General features: G+C 33.6%; 1 protein-coding gene across 3 annotated transcripts in view; it reads right to left on the minus strand.

The window, feature by feature from the left end:
- CNTN1 (contactin 1) overlaps positions 1 to 15,946 on the minus strand; it is a 349,178-nt gene that overhangs the window by 51,527 nt on the left and 281,705 nt on the right. For all 3 annotated transcript variants that reach the window (XM_025477273.3, XM_025477275.3, XM_025477274.3), the window contains 2 exons: positions 15,158 to 15,307; positions 6,877 to 6,947 (listed from right to left, as the gene is read on the minus strand). In XM_025477273.3, the coding sequence (XP_025333058.1) occupies positions 6,877 to 6,947; positions 15,158 to 15,307 (221 nt within the window). The remainder of the gene's footprint in view (positions 1 to 6,876; positions 6,948 to 15,157; positions 15,308 to 15,946) is intronic.

Consider the following 15,946-nt stretch of genomic DNA (forward strand, 5'->3'; position numbering starts at 1 on the left):
TTAGGCCAAAGTTAAAAAAACAATTAAATGAAATGCAATCCAAACTGAAGGTCCTAATGACGAGGGCTAATTAGGTGGAAGAAAGAGTGAGTGACATAGAAGACAAGTTGATGGCAAGGAAGGAAGCTAAGGAAAAAGAGAAAAAGAAAAGACCATGAGGAAAGGTTAAGGAAATAAACGACAGCCTCAGAAGGAAGAATCTATGTATAATTGGGGTTCCAGAGGGCACTGAAAAAGGGAGAGAGGACCACAAAGCATATTTGAACAAATCATAGCTGAGAAATTCCCTAATTTGGGGAGGGAAACAGGCATTCATATCCAGGAGATAGAGAGGTCCCCCTCAAAATCAATAAAAACCATTCAACACCTTGACATTTAATAGTGAAACTTGCAAATTACAAAGATAAAGAGAAAATCCTTATGGCAGTGAGAGACTAGAGATTCCTAACTTAAATGAGGAGAAATATCAGATTAATAGCAGACCTCTCCACAGAGACCTGGCAGATCGGAAACAGCTAGCAGGATATATATAGGGTACTAAATGAGAAGAGCATGAAGCCCAGAATACTTTATCCAGCAAGGCTGTCTGACACAGAGAATAGAAGGAGAGATAAAAGAGCTTCCAAGATAGGCAGAAACTAAAAGAATATGTGACCACCAAACCAGCTCTGCAAGAAATATTAAGGGGGTATCCTGTAAAAGAAAGAGGAAGCCCAAATAAATAAGCCACAAAACAGGGATTGAATAGGTATTACGATGACCCTAAATTCATATCTTTTGATAGTTACTCTGAAAGTGAATGGGCTAAATGATCCCATCAAAAGATGCAGGGTTTTGGACTGGATAAAAAAGCAAGACCCATCTATTTGCTGTCTATAAGAGACTCATTTGAGACCTAAAGACACCTACAGCCTGAAAATGAAGGGGTGGAGAACCATTTACCATTCAAATGGTCCTCAAAGGAAAACTGGGGTAGCAATCCTCATATCAGATAAATTAAAGTTTATTCCAAAGACTATAGTAAGAGATGAAGATGGACACTATATCATACTTAAAGGGTCTATCCAAGAATCATGAATATTTATGGCCCTAATGTGGGAGCTACCAAGTATATCAATCAATAACCAAAGTAAAGACATACTCAGATAATAATACACTAATAGTAGGAGACTTCAACACAGCACTTTCTGCAAATGACAGATATTCTACTCACAACATCACCAAAGAAACAAGGGCTTTAAATGAAACACTGGACCAAATGGATTTCACAGATACTGGGTCACAAATCAGGTCTCAACTGATACCAAAGGATTGGAATTGTCCCCTCCATAGTTTCAGACCACAAAGCTTTGAAACTAGTACTCAATCACAAGAAGAAATTTGGAAGAAACTTAAACACGTGGAGGTTAAAGAGCATCCTACTAAAAGATGAATGGGTCAATCAGGAAATTAGAGAAGAATTAAAAAGATTCATGGGAATTAATGAAAATGAAGATACAGTCATTCAAAATCTTTAGGGATACAGCAAAAGCAGTCCTACAAGGGAAATACATTGCAATACAAGCCTCCGTCAAAAAATTGGGAAAAAACTCAAATACACAAGCTAACCTCACACCTAAAGGAACTGGAGAAAGAACAGCAAATAAAACCTACACCAACCAGAATATCTGAGCAGAACTCAATGAAATAGAGACCAGAAGAACCGTAGAACAGATCAACAAAACCAGGAGTTGGTTCTTTGAAAGAATTAATAAAATAGATAAACCATTAGCCAACCTTATTAAAAAGAAAAGAGAAAAGACTCAAATTAATAAAATCAGGAATGAAAGAGGAGAGATCACAACCAATACCAAGGAAATACAAATGATTTTAAAAACGTATTGCGAGCAGCTATATGCCAATAAATTAGGCAATCCAGAAGAAATGGATGCATTTCTGGAAAACCACAAATTACCAAAACTGGAACAGGAAGAAATAGAAAACCTGAACAAGCCAATAACCAGGGAGGAAATTGAAGCAGTCATCAAAAACCTCCCAAGACACAAAAGTCCAGGGCCAGATGGCTTCCCAGGGGAATTCTATCAAACATTTAAAGAAGAAACAATACCTATTCTACTAAAGGTTTTCCAAAGAATAGGAAGGGATGGAATACTTCCAACTTGTTTTATGAGGCCAACATCACCTTAATTCTAAAACCATACAAAGACCCCACCAAAAAGGAGAATCATAGACCAATCTCCCTGATGAACACAGATGCAAAAATTCTCAACAAGATACTAGCCAATAGGATCCAGTACATTAAGAAGATTATTCACCATGACCAAGGGATATTTATCCCTGGGATGCAAGGGTGGTTCAACACTTGTAAAACAATCAACATGATAGATCACATCAACAAGAGAAAAACAAGAACCATATGATCCTCTCAATAGATGCAGAGAAAGCATTTGACAAAATACAGCATCCATTCCTGATCAAATCTCTTCAGAGTGTAGGGATAGAGGGAACATTCCTCAGCATCTTAAAAGCCATCTATGAAAAGCCCACAGCAAATATCATTCCCATGGGGAAATACTGGGAGCGTTGCCCCTAAGATTAGGAACACGGCAGGGTTGTCCACTCTCACCACTGCTATTCAACATAGTACTGGAAGTCCTAGCCTCAGCAATCAGACAACGAAAAGAAATGAAAGGCATTCAAATTGGCAAAGAAGAAGTCAAACTCTCCCTCTTCGCCGATGACATGATACTCTACATAGAAAACCCAAAAGACTCCACCCCAAGATTGCTGGAACCCATACAGCAATTTGGCAGTGTGGCAGGATACAAAATCAATGCCCAGAAATCAGTGGCATTTCTATACACTAACAATGAGACTGAAGAAAGAGAAATTAAGGAATCAATCCCATTTACAATTGCACCCAAAAGCATAAGATACCTAGGAATAAACCTAACCAAACAGACAAAGGATCTATACCCTTAAAACTACAGAACACTTCTGAAAGAAATTGAGAAGACACAAAGAGATGTAAAGACATTCCATGCTCATGGATTGGAAGAATTAATATTGTGAAAATGTCTATGCTACCCAGGGCAATTTACACATTTAATGCAATCCCTATCAAAATACCATGGACTTTCTTCATAGAGTTGGAACAAATAATCTTAAGATTTGTGTGGAATCAGAAAAGACCCTGAATACCCAGGGGAATATTGAAGAAGAAAACCAGAGCCGGGGGCATCACAATGCCAGATATCAAGCTGTATTACAAAGCTGTGATCATCAAGACAGTGTGGTACTGGCACAAAAACAAACACATAGATCAATGGAACAGAATAGAGAACCCAGAAATGGGTCCTCAACTCTATGTTCAGCTCATCTTTGGGAAAGCAGGAAAGACCATCCACTGGAAAAAAGACAGTCTCTTCAATAAATGTTGTTGGGAATATTGGATAGCCACATGCAGAAGAATGAAAGTAGACCATCTCTAACCATACACAAAGATAAACTCAAAATGGATGAAAGATCTAAATGTATGACAAGATTCCATCAAAATCCTAGAGGAGAACACAGGCAACACCCTTTTTGAACTTGGCCACAGCAACTTCTTACAAGATACATCCATGAAGGCAAAAGAAACAAAAGCAAAAATGAACTATTGGGACTTCATCAAGATAAAAAGCTTCTGCACAGCAAAAGAAACCAACAAAACTAAAGGACAACCTACAGAATGGGAGAAGATATTTGCAAATGACATATCAGATAAAGGGCTAGTTTCCAAGATCTATAAAGAACTTATTAAACTCAACAGCAAAGAAACAAACAATCCAATCATGAAATGGGCAGAAGTCATGAACAGGAATCTCACTAAAGAAGACATAGACAAGGCCAACAAGCACATGAGAAAATGCTCTGCATCATTTGCCATAAGGGAAATACAAATCAAAACAACGAGATACCACCTCACACGAGTGAGAATACTGAAAATGAATAAGACGGGAAACAGCAAATGGTGGAGAGGATGTGGAGAAAGGGGAACCCTCTTGCACTGTTGGTGGGAACATAAACTGGTACAGCCCCTCTGGAAAACAGTGTGGAGGTTCCTCAAAGAGTTAAAAATATAGCTACCCTATGACCCAGCAATTGCACTCCTGGGGATTTACCCCAAAGATACAGATGCAGTGAAAAGCCGAGACACCTGCACCCCAGTGTTTCTAGCAGCAATGTCCACAGCAGCCAAACTGTGGAAGGTGCCTCGGTGTCCATCAAAAGATAAATAGATAAAGAAACTGTGTTCTATGTATACAATGGAATATTACTCAGCTATTAGAAATGACAAATACCCACCATTTGCTTCAACGTGGATGGAACTGGAGGGTATTATGCTGAGTGAAGTAAGTCAGTTGGAGAAGGACAAACATTATATGATTTCACTCATACAGGGAATATAAAAAATAGTGAGAGGGATTATATGGGAAAGGAGTGGGAAAAATCAGAGAAGGTGACAAAACATGAGACACCTAACTCTGGAAACGAACTAGGGGTGGTGGAAGGGGAGGTGGGCGGGGGAATGGGGTGACTGAGTGAATGGCACTGAGGTGGGCACTTGACAGATGAGCACTGGGTGTTATACTATATATTGGCAAATTGAACTCCAATTAAAAAATATACCAAAAAATGCAGTATACAACTTTTATGACATCATATTTGAAACACTAGAAAGCCACCTCAAAATGTAAATTTGGGTGATTTCTGGGTTGTGTGATCATGAGTAATTTTTGTATATACTTCAACATTTGAGCTATCAATAAAAAATCTGTTGCTTCCTAACTTAAAAAATTATTTTTATAAAACAAACAGAAAAATAATACCCCTGCAGTAGATATATAACCGTAATAGTAGAAATCGTATTTCAACTAGCTGACACTACATTATCAATCTGTAAATAGAAAAGGACTAATCCATCAGTTGAATGTATTGGACAACAGCAATGCTGAAGAACATCCAGGTTTCTTTTGGATAAATATTCCCCAGTTGAATATCCAACTAATCCAGTACCTTTTTAAAAAAATATTTTACTTTTTACTTGAGAGAAAGAGCACGAGATTCAGGAAGGTTAGAGGGAGAAGCACACTTCCCAATGAGCAGGAGCCTGATGCAGGGCTCAATCCTAGGACTCTGAGATCATGACCTGAGCCAAAGGTAGATGCTTAACCAACTGAGCCACCCAGGCACCCATTAGTACCTTTCATTGAAAAATTTTTTTTTATTCCCAGGGAATAGCCTTGGTGCATTTGTTGTAAATTAAGTGATTATATGACTGTGAGTCTTTTTCTGCACTTTCTATTCCATCAATATTTATCAATCCTTATGCCAGTATTATATTGTCTTAATTGATGTACCTTTAGTAAATTTTGAAATCAGGTAGTGTAAATCCTGCAACTTTGTATTTTCTTTTTGTTTTTCAAATTTATTTGAATCTTCTAATCCAGGAACATCGGGTATATGTTCATTTATTTGGATTTTCCTTAGTTTCTCTCAGGACTGTTTTAAAATTTTTGGTAGAGAGGTCTTGCATTTAATTTATTCTATTTTTTTCTAATTTTATTATAAATGTAATTTTAAAGTTTTCTTAGCAGTAAACCAATAAAGTACAAAAGAACGATTGGCTTTAGAATATTGACTAGACGTCCTGCAACATTTTAAAATGTTCTTATTAGTTCTAATAGTTACTTATAGGTTCCCTAGAATTTTCCACACAAACTCACATTTTGCTCTTTATTTCATTTTCTGGGCTTATTTTACTGGCCTATTCTACAGGCTAGAGCCTCCATTTCAACATTAAGAGGTGATATTTTTGCCTGTGTCCATATGTTGAAGGAAAATACTCAGTCTCTCACCATTGAGCATTATATTAACTGTAAAGTTTTCATAAGTATCCTTTATCAGGTATAGGAAATTCCCTATTTCTAGTTTACTTAGAATTTTAAAAATCATGAATGAGTTTTTTTAATTTGTCCTGTGCTTTTTATGCATCTATTTAGAAGATCCTATGATTTCATTCTTTTATTCTGCCAATAGGATGAGTAATATTGATTGATTTGTGAATGTGAAACCAACTTTGTATATATAGGATAAACTCTACTTCATTGCAGTGTATCATTCTTTTAGCATTTTGCTGGATTTAATTTGCCAACATTTTGTTAAGTTTTGCATATATGCTTATAAAGATTATCTCTTTGTAATTTTCTTTTAAAAAATAAAATTTATACTTTATTTAAATTAAAATATATTGTAAAATTTTTTCACCAAAAAATTATTATTTTTTGGTGAAAAAATACAATAAATATAATTTTCATATAAACTACAAAATTCCTATTTTTCTCCAGGTAATTCTTATAAATTAAGAAAAACTGGTAGATATGGTCATACAAAGAAAACAAATAGGCAGCTAGTATCCTTGGCCTCTGATTCTATCTTGACCACCAATAAAAGTGTTCAATGTATACTCACCAGAAAGCTTATATCTCAGTTAAAATAAATCAATAAATGAACGTAAATAACAACCATATGTGGAAAACAGTGAATTGTTTTCCATTTAATTTCAATTTTCTCTTTGCACTCATTTAATAGAGACAATCTATACTGAAATCCCTGGTGAAATCATAGTTTATTCTAGTGGTTGATAATTTCCCTAATTGCCCATTAGAAATTTTAAAATTATATTTAGACCAAAAAAACCCCCAAAAAACAGAAAAACAAAAACAGTTCACTCTAGGTGATGTCTTAATTTCAATTTATTTCAGGAAACAAAATGGATTTGAGATTAAGTCTAAGTAAAGCATCCTATAACATATACAACTCATTAATACTTACCACCCATGTAATGGTCAGTTCTCTGTTGCTTCCACCTCCACCTCCTACATCTGAGGGAGCCACATTAGGTGCTAGAACAAACAAATAAACAAAACAATACAAAATAAGGTTATGTAATTTTTCCTGGCACTAGAATAACATTAATTTTTTCTTTCACCAGGAAGGATAAACTGCACACATAATCCACTCAATTATAATAACAATGTAGCTGTAGTATGTATACAATCTGTTTTACTGACAAGATAAAAATTGATTCAGTGCCATAGGAAAGTTTGGGTTTCATTCAGCAAGGGGTAGCAAAGCAAATTTGCCCTCACTCCGCACACATTTTTTTTTCCTGTGTCCTCTCATTTAATATGATTTTGAAAGATCAGATCCACTTTATTGGGAAAATATTTCACAGCTCTTTTGAACTTCTAATAATTTACTGTTGTGGTGTTAGTTTTATGCTTTAATCTACAAATAACTGGTAAATAGTGCCTGTGCATTAACATTGGATAATGTTTTCTAAAAATATCTGGACATATTAGAAATCTAATATTGTTTCTGGTACTCTCACTTCCAGTTTCTAACTCTCTTCTAGAATATTGCCCCATCAGTGACTCCAACTCTCATATACTCCTATCTTATATCATCCCTTGGTTTTCAGTCATTCTACTGATTCTACTCTGGTGTCTCTCTTTCTTTAAAAATTATCTCTAATATTGCCTTCCTCTTACCTCCATGCCATCAAACACTTTCCTGTCACTGAACTGCAGAGAACTGACATACTAATACTTCACTCTATAACCACTTTTTAACAAGGCACAATCCGTTTTCCACGTCTTTATTATTACTGAAATCCCCTTCTCAAAAATCTCAACGTTGCTTCTAACTGTCAACTCCAGTGGCTTTTGTCTTTCCCCAAGTTAGAACGTCTCCCTCCCTGAATGCCCTTCAGAATAGTCACTCTGTCTCATCAGATTTGCATATTGTATCTTATTGTATGTTGTGTCTTATTGGATTTGATCTAACTGGTGTTGTACAGAGAGATAAAGCATAGTTTGCTCTGCACTGGAGGTACTTAGAGATCAGCTACTCAGCCAAATGGATGGCCTGTGATTTTACACACAACTTTTAAGGTTCAGTCTGAGATATCATTCCCAGATCTGTTAATATTTTAAAGAACATATGAAAGATTAATTATTCCTTGATTCCCCAAATCCTTCCTTTTTTTTTTTTCTTTTCTTTTTCTTTTTTTTTTTTTTTCCAAATCCTTCCTTATAGGAAATAGTCATACCTTCCTCGGCGTGCTCAAAGCAATGCATCCATTTACTAAGATGCAGATCCCAACAAATATTGTGAATAAAAACAAAACTTCACAACTTCTCCTGTGTTAACCATGTAAATTCTTTGCTGAATTATGCACATTAATTGCACAGAAACAAACAACATGTATGGTTTTCTTTATGCCTTTAAACCATATGATGATTTCTGTTTCTGGTTAAGAATTAATATGAATTTGAGAGATTTCATTGCATTATTCAACTGACACCATGTAAGTGTTAGACATAAAAATTGAGTCCACAGAGGTGTTAAAAGATAATTATAGCACTTGAGATAAAATACATACTGAAGGCTGGATATTAAAATAACTCTTGGAAATCCTTTAAACTCATATTCTGAAGTTAAAATTCTACATGCTTCAAGAAACAAAAAAAGAGTATGCTGTTTTATAATCAATGAGTAAATAAAATTTTGTGTGTTTAAGGACAAGTATCGTGGTCATAGGCAAATAATTTAAAAATAAACACTGTAATTTATTGAATCAAATATTGCTTTCATCAGGTCAAGTATTATTTGCCAAAGCATCTCACTGTAATCTTTTTCATTATAATCATTATTAACCTTTTTATTTAGAACAGAGATAAAAATGGAATATGTTTATGTTAGATGGAATTTTTTTCTATTTCATAATGTTGATTTTAAGCTTTTTTAACATGCTTCAATAAGTAAGTCAAGATTGATTGAATAAGTCAAGATTGACTTATTCTTCAAAGATTGTTCACTGAGCTCATGATGTTAAAATAAAAGGTAACTGTACCTCCTAATGGAGTGTTTTATATCTTGGGTTAATTATTGACTTAATGTCCTCCATTTAACTTTGAATATTCAGTTATAGCTTTAGCAGCTAAGGGGCATTTTTTCACAGGTAGAATTGAAATACAACCTACAAATCTGACAAGAATCTGAGCACCTTGGTACTCTATATTTGCATTCAGCCTTGCAAGAACAGGAAAAAGTGGGCAAATCGTGATTCCTTTCAGGAAAGTAAATTATTCTAAGCACAAGGCAGCTTATTCAACTTTCAGGTCCAAAGTGACTTACCAGTGAACAAACTAAACTTTCTTCTAACTATGCCATTAAAAAGATTTTAATAAAATATTTAGGAAAAACACAAAATTATTGAATTAATCATGAATAAACAATATTTATAATTTTACTGTGAAAGGTTAAAAATAGTAAGTTTTTAAATTTGCCCTTCTGCCATGAGTTCAGTCTGACAGTGATTCATTAATGATATTTAGAAGAGTGCTTCTGTATTTAAATCACAGAACTAAAAATTATTTAAAAAGAAAATCAAGCCAATGTCATAATTATTCTTCAGCTTATAAAAAGAAACTACTCTTGCCAATTTTACTTTCAGATTTGAAAGCTTAGATAATTTGCATATCAGTACCTATTTGAGCTTTGCTGTTTTAGTTAACAGCACAAAAACTGGTTTATGACAAATCCTAAACTGTCAAAATCATGGAGTATATGAAGAGAGGCCCCTGATCCAAAATAAATTGTTGACTACTCAATTCTTGTTAATCATTGCTTAACTTGTGTAGCCATTTTTACAGAAATAAAGTTACCATAAATGTAACTTTCCACTTTAATTTGCACCAAAATTTTATTGTGATGTAAAACAAAATTTATAGGAAGAGATTGAAATGGTTATAAATGTAATCCTCTAGAATCTAGAACACCAAAGGAATTAAGATACAGATTAAAGTCTTACATCTGCTTTTATTCTGCTTTTAGATATATATTCTTTCTGATTAGCTGTTAACAAAATCAAAGGAACTGCATAATATTTGGATATTCAAATGAGAATAGGCATTTGTAACTTAAATGATCTCCTGTTCTGCTGGTGGAGCAGATTGCTAACATTCCTAATGCATCTGCCATGTTAAACTAATGATCTTTCCAAAGTAGGTAAAAACAATATAGAGCCCAAGATAGTTCACAATAATATTAATATCTTAGGGTCTTATCAAGCTGAAATTGTAGGTCCATTTATTAATCTAGGCTTTGATCTTAAACAGGAAATTTAAATGGATGGTACAGAGTAAATTTGTTCACTGCTCAACAGAAAGATAATCGAAAAATAAGTCATCCAAGGAAATGCTAGAGGGGCAGAAAAGAATGCTACAAAGTGAAATAATAATAATGCACAGTAAAATTATTATGAAGAACTCAAATCAATTATGCACTATTTGTTTAAATTAAGTAAAAGAATTAAAACTTCCTAGTTTCTCTCTCTTGGTGTATTAAAAACTAAAGTATCTAATGTACATGTGAACTTTGTTTTTCATATGAAACAAATTATATTTGGTAATGGGTTCTTCTAAATCATAATGCACAAATACCACCGTGGCTTTGATCGCTGCTTCTCTTTTCATCCTCTATTAACTTCCAACTGTGATTGTCAGAACCACAATCTCACCCTTCCTGTTCCTCCCTTTTTCTCCTACAAATAATTTTGTTCACTAAAGATAACAACGTAAACAGAATCTGATTCCAGTCTTGAAGATGCAGTTTCTTTAATGTAGCAACAACTAAATATGTACAACGAGGTTTTAATTCAATGTTCAAATATCCCCAATTTGTGATAGTTTGCTGAATGAATGAAGAAGCCTAGTTTAACGAAAGACTCATCTAGAAATGACTTTTACACACCACACCGAACTAGATACTCAGATCAGCACTTTGAGATAAGTATACAGAGAAGTAGCAATATCCTCTTTTCACAGGAAAAGCAAATGAATCCCAAAAGAAGTTACTTAGCTAACCAGGTCACACTGCCTACATGTAGAGAAGATATAGCTTTAACACAGGCATCCTCTGGCTTAAAAAATCTATGCTTTTTTGCTACTTCAAAATAGCTAAAAAAATTAAACATAAAATTAAATAAAAGAATAGCTTCATTAGACATGAAACTAAAGCTCTATACAAGGGATGAAAGTGATGATTCCTGTATTATTTTTTTCTCTTTTCCCTCTTAGGTTGATCTGGCATAAATAAATGCCAAATCTGTCAAAACAAACCCAAATGCACCATTTTAGGATATCAACTCACCAACTGCACCTGCAGATCCATTAGCTATGAGGGTATGTCTTATAATGACGCATTACTTTGAAGGATGCTTTTGTTATCTCTTTCTTACAGTCAAAATTAAATGGGCTACAATGAATTACAAACACATCTTCTAATTCTTCATTTGGGACCATCCATTTTATAATGCACTTGTCTGAATCCAAAGAATATATGCAACTGTGCCATGTGATCTTAACATTAAGTAATTGGACAGATAAGGGCATGTGCTGCATTAGATAATGTTGTGTCTTTCAATCAGCATAATGAGGTACAGGGGCAACCTTTCCATCAAATGGGAACCAGCCTTTATCCCACCTAACATGCTGGCATCTTTTACAGAGTTGTTATAATGGTACATGACAAGACAAACATCCCCTTGTTTTAAAAAAGTATTTTTATTTTTTGTAAGTGTGAACAATGTAAATGTCCAATTTCATGCATATTAAGCTTTTAAAAAGCAGGATGAAAACAAAAAACAGCATTTAAAGAGAAATTCTGTTGAATTTTACTGTATTGAGTATATAAAATTCTTCCTCTAAGATGATTAGACATTGTGTAAAATTATGATTCTATGCTTTTTAAAAATAGAAATGTATTGCCAAATGAGATAATCAATTATAGAGCAGATAATATTTTCTTATAAGCATATTAAAGTTTAAAATGAGAATTAATGGCATAATAAATAAATTTTATTCAGCAAACATACACAAGATAGTACTGCTTTCCTTACAAGTTTTTTAATCATAAAAAATAATCTCATGGAATAAATATTTTCCATCTAGAGATGAGAAAACCAAGGCTGAGAGAGGTTAAATAATCTGCCTCTAATCAAAGGTTTTAAATGATGGCACCAAAAATCTACTGAAGAATCAGTGTCCTGGAACTTTAATACCATACAGTGTCCTTTCAGAAAGTGGTTTAAGAGCAGAGCTTTTAGAATTAGAAAGTCCTGGATTGGAATCCAACTCTTCACATTAGCTAGGTTGTAATCTTAACTTCTTTCTCTGTAAAACTGGGAATAATAATAATACCAATTTTATGAAGTTATTGTGAGAATTAAGTGGAGCAAGGTAAATAGAAAGCTTAGCACCATGTCTGGTAATATGTAGCAAGTGCTGAAATGCTGGTAGCCATAAAAGTTAATTAATACAATACCCTGTAGTTTTTCTTATGAAAGATTAATGAAAGTGTTAGAGGTTATAGGATTTATTTTTTTCACAATAGAAAGGAATGAATCATGTCATTATATCACTATAGGGCTGTACCTGGCATTGGAACCAAGACTGTTACCACTTTGTATGTCTGTTTGTTTGTTTTGGGTCTGAAGGCTTTCAAAGATTTGCAAGTTATTTTCTAAGCACACTAGAGAATTAATTCATTTACAAAATACCATCTGAGCAAATACAAGGTAAAATGCAATACTTAAAAAAGGTGTTGCCAAAAATTTGTTGGTTGAAAGAAACAATCTTGCCAACATTTTATGTTTGATACCTAAAACGAGTTTTTCCCAGCATTTCTAAGGGTAAGAAGATACTCAGGTTGAAAAGTCTTCAGAGTTTCATACAAACTGTTGGTAGTATGTCAAAAGGATCCTGATTGTCTAAATATGATATTAAATATAAATTATATTCACAGATTCAGATTTAAAAATTATACTGAATCTTTCTCCTAGACACTTTTGTTATTATTCCTAAAAACATTTATTTATTTCTACTTTGAGATTAAAAAAAATCTTGAAATAATTCTTTCCAGATAATCAAGCTATGTATATACCAAATCAGTCACTTTCTGAGATTAAATAATTAAGATACTGTTCGTATCAGAATTCCTGAGGAGGAGAGAGAAAGGTCTACATCTATCACCAATGCCAGACAAAGTCTCCTCTCCCCTCTATGAAGAATTTTGATTGTCAGAAAAATTTGTTCAAATTAAGTCTTAGTTCATATCGTGTTAGTTGAGAGATCATAGAAAGCTAATCAAGCTCAATGAAATTTTAAAAAGGCCTACATTTGAGATAAGAATGTTATACTATTTTAACTGAAATAAGCTTACTTAGGCATAATGTAATCACTTAATTTTATTTTTGTAATTTTATTTTGAAAATGAATACCTGTTAAATCAAATCAAGTGCAAGATCTCTCAGCATGAAATTATGTGGTTAGCCACCAATCAGATCATGCCTGTGTTTCTTTTTATTTTTGTCTTCCAAGAAAGGGCAATTGTGTTCAGACCATCATACGAAGCTTCTATTAAAAACATAAGTGGCTCTAGGGACTAATAATAAAAACCAAACACAAGATTCCTGACTATATGGTATCTTTGTTCAGCCTTACCATCAGACTTCAGCTTCAACTTATATTACCTTCCTATCCTAATGAGATTCCTGTGAGGTAGAGAAAAAAAGAACAGTTGTGTTCATTTCGCAGGTGGGTATACCAAAACAAAAAAAATAATATTTAGTCATATCTAGTTTCATAGTTGAGGATGAAATCTAAACTTCTACTAGAACACTAATAAAGTTTTAAATAAATAAGCATTTTTAGAGTCCTGCTTGAGACACTACCACCTGTAAGAGAGAAAGCTCAATATATGAGAAATGTCAAACAGATCTGGAATTGAATAGAGTCTTGGAGGTAGTTATATTCACTCAATGCTATTTACTGTCTCTGAGTCTACTGCCTATTAATGAGCATTGCATCATAATACCTACCTTAAAATATTATTATAGGAATTAACTGAAATACGTGTGAAAATAGTGTGGATCAGTACTTCAGTGTTTATTTTCTTTATTACAGAATCATCATTTGTATCTGGTAAGTAATAGAGTAATAATCTACAGGGAATTTTAAGAGAGTTTATTGATGGCAGTCCTGTAAATAACTTGACTTTAAAAACTAAGACATTAGCGTTCATCATTCTATTTAGATGTTAGGCCAAGAAATTGAGGAAGCCAGAAATATGGATTAGTGATATTAAGATATCATAGCAGAATTTTAATAGTAGTCTGTCCTCCTTTTAAAATCTTTTCTCCCAAATAAAGCACTGAACTTTGGCAAGACATAATAAAAATAAACTCAGAGAGTCTACAAAACATTTTCTTTTTTGTAGACAAGGAATAATAAAAAAGCTATTATTAGAATCAGAACAATATTTTTGCCTGGTTATGCAGGAGAAAAGGAAAATAGAGCTGAGTACTTCTCCTACAAAGGCTATTTAAATGGAATTGGTATTTAGCGTAAAAATGTGAATCTAAATTGGAAGAACAACCAAGGCTGAGCTGTGATAAAAGAGCATATTTAGAGTGACACCTCATATTAAAAGAACACATTATAGCTATTTCTCAGAGATGATGTAACTCTCCATGTGGTATAGCTCTGGAAGTTCTCATCCCATTCTCTCCACTCCCTACTCTCTCTACCCTCCTTGACCATACCACAAGGCCACTCAGTTGTAAATGTCTTTGAGTGGCATGAAAAATTGTGAGCTTTCTAAATCACAGGATCTGCTTAATTAAAAGTCCGCCTGGTTAAGATTCAGAATTTACATGGAAGTTTCTATTCTAAATACAACTTCATTTTAGGGGTCCCTAGTGGAATACGCAGCGATTCTATTTACCTTTTTCCTTGTATTAATTATGTAAAAATATTCTTAAACTTCATATTTCCTTTTTTTTTAAATTTTTGACTGTCTTGACAGAGAATACACGCATCTGTGTGAAATACATACACACATTCTTTTCAGATGAATCACTTACCTCAGAGCATTATTTATGTCCACATACATTCAACCGTATGTTAAAGTGGCACTGAATTTATCAACCTTTTATTTTTTTATTTTTTTTTATCAACCTTTTAAATTTTAAAAAGTTTTTTAAACATACCGGCACCATCTGTTTTAATTTTGTTTGATGGTATACTGGGTTCTCCTATACCCAATGTATTGGTTGCTACCACACGAAATTCATACTCCATCCATGGGATTAAATCCACTGCTCTTGCTGCCTCCATATTTCCTTCAATAATTGGGGGATCTAAACAAAATGAACAGTAAGCAGAGACTATTAGTTGAACATCACTTTTATATTATAATACCCCCCATTTTTATTTTACTATTTTTAGAAAATGGCACATCTTCCATTGAGTTGAAATAAAAATACTAACTAGAAATGACAACATATTAAGTTCAAGGGAATAAGCAGAGAGATCATGAATAAGTAATAAACTAGAAAAACTTTGAATCATCTGTTTCATAAGTCTAAGGTCAGAGGACTAAATTCTGCACTTCTATCAAGCTCCCAGGTCATGATTTTGCTGCTAATCCCTGGGCTCTACCTTGAAGAGCAAGAAGCTGTATTCTAAAGGTAGAATCTAGATATATTTCTTGAGATAAGAGTACAATGGGGCAGCTAAAAATTTTATAGACTGCCACTGATATTGTGTATGGGTAGTGAATGATTTATTACCATGGTATGTATACGTTTATGCCCTTTTTAGTTGGTTTTGTGCATTTTTACCCAAATCTTTTGAGGTGATGATAATAAATGTTATGATAGTTTATTAAGATTTATTAAGTACTTCTCAGAATTCATGCTGCTAGGTAATGGAAAGATTATAAATTATGGGGAGGATATCATCCAAGATTGCTCATTGCACTGACATATGATAAAACA

This window comes from Canis lupus, chromosome 27, assembly GCF_003254725.2.
Source record: "Canis lupus dingo isolate Sandy chromosome 27, ASM325472v2, whole genome shotgun sequence".
NCBI lineage: Eukaryota > Metazoa > Chordata > Mammalia > Carnivora > Canidae > Canis > Canis lupus.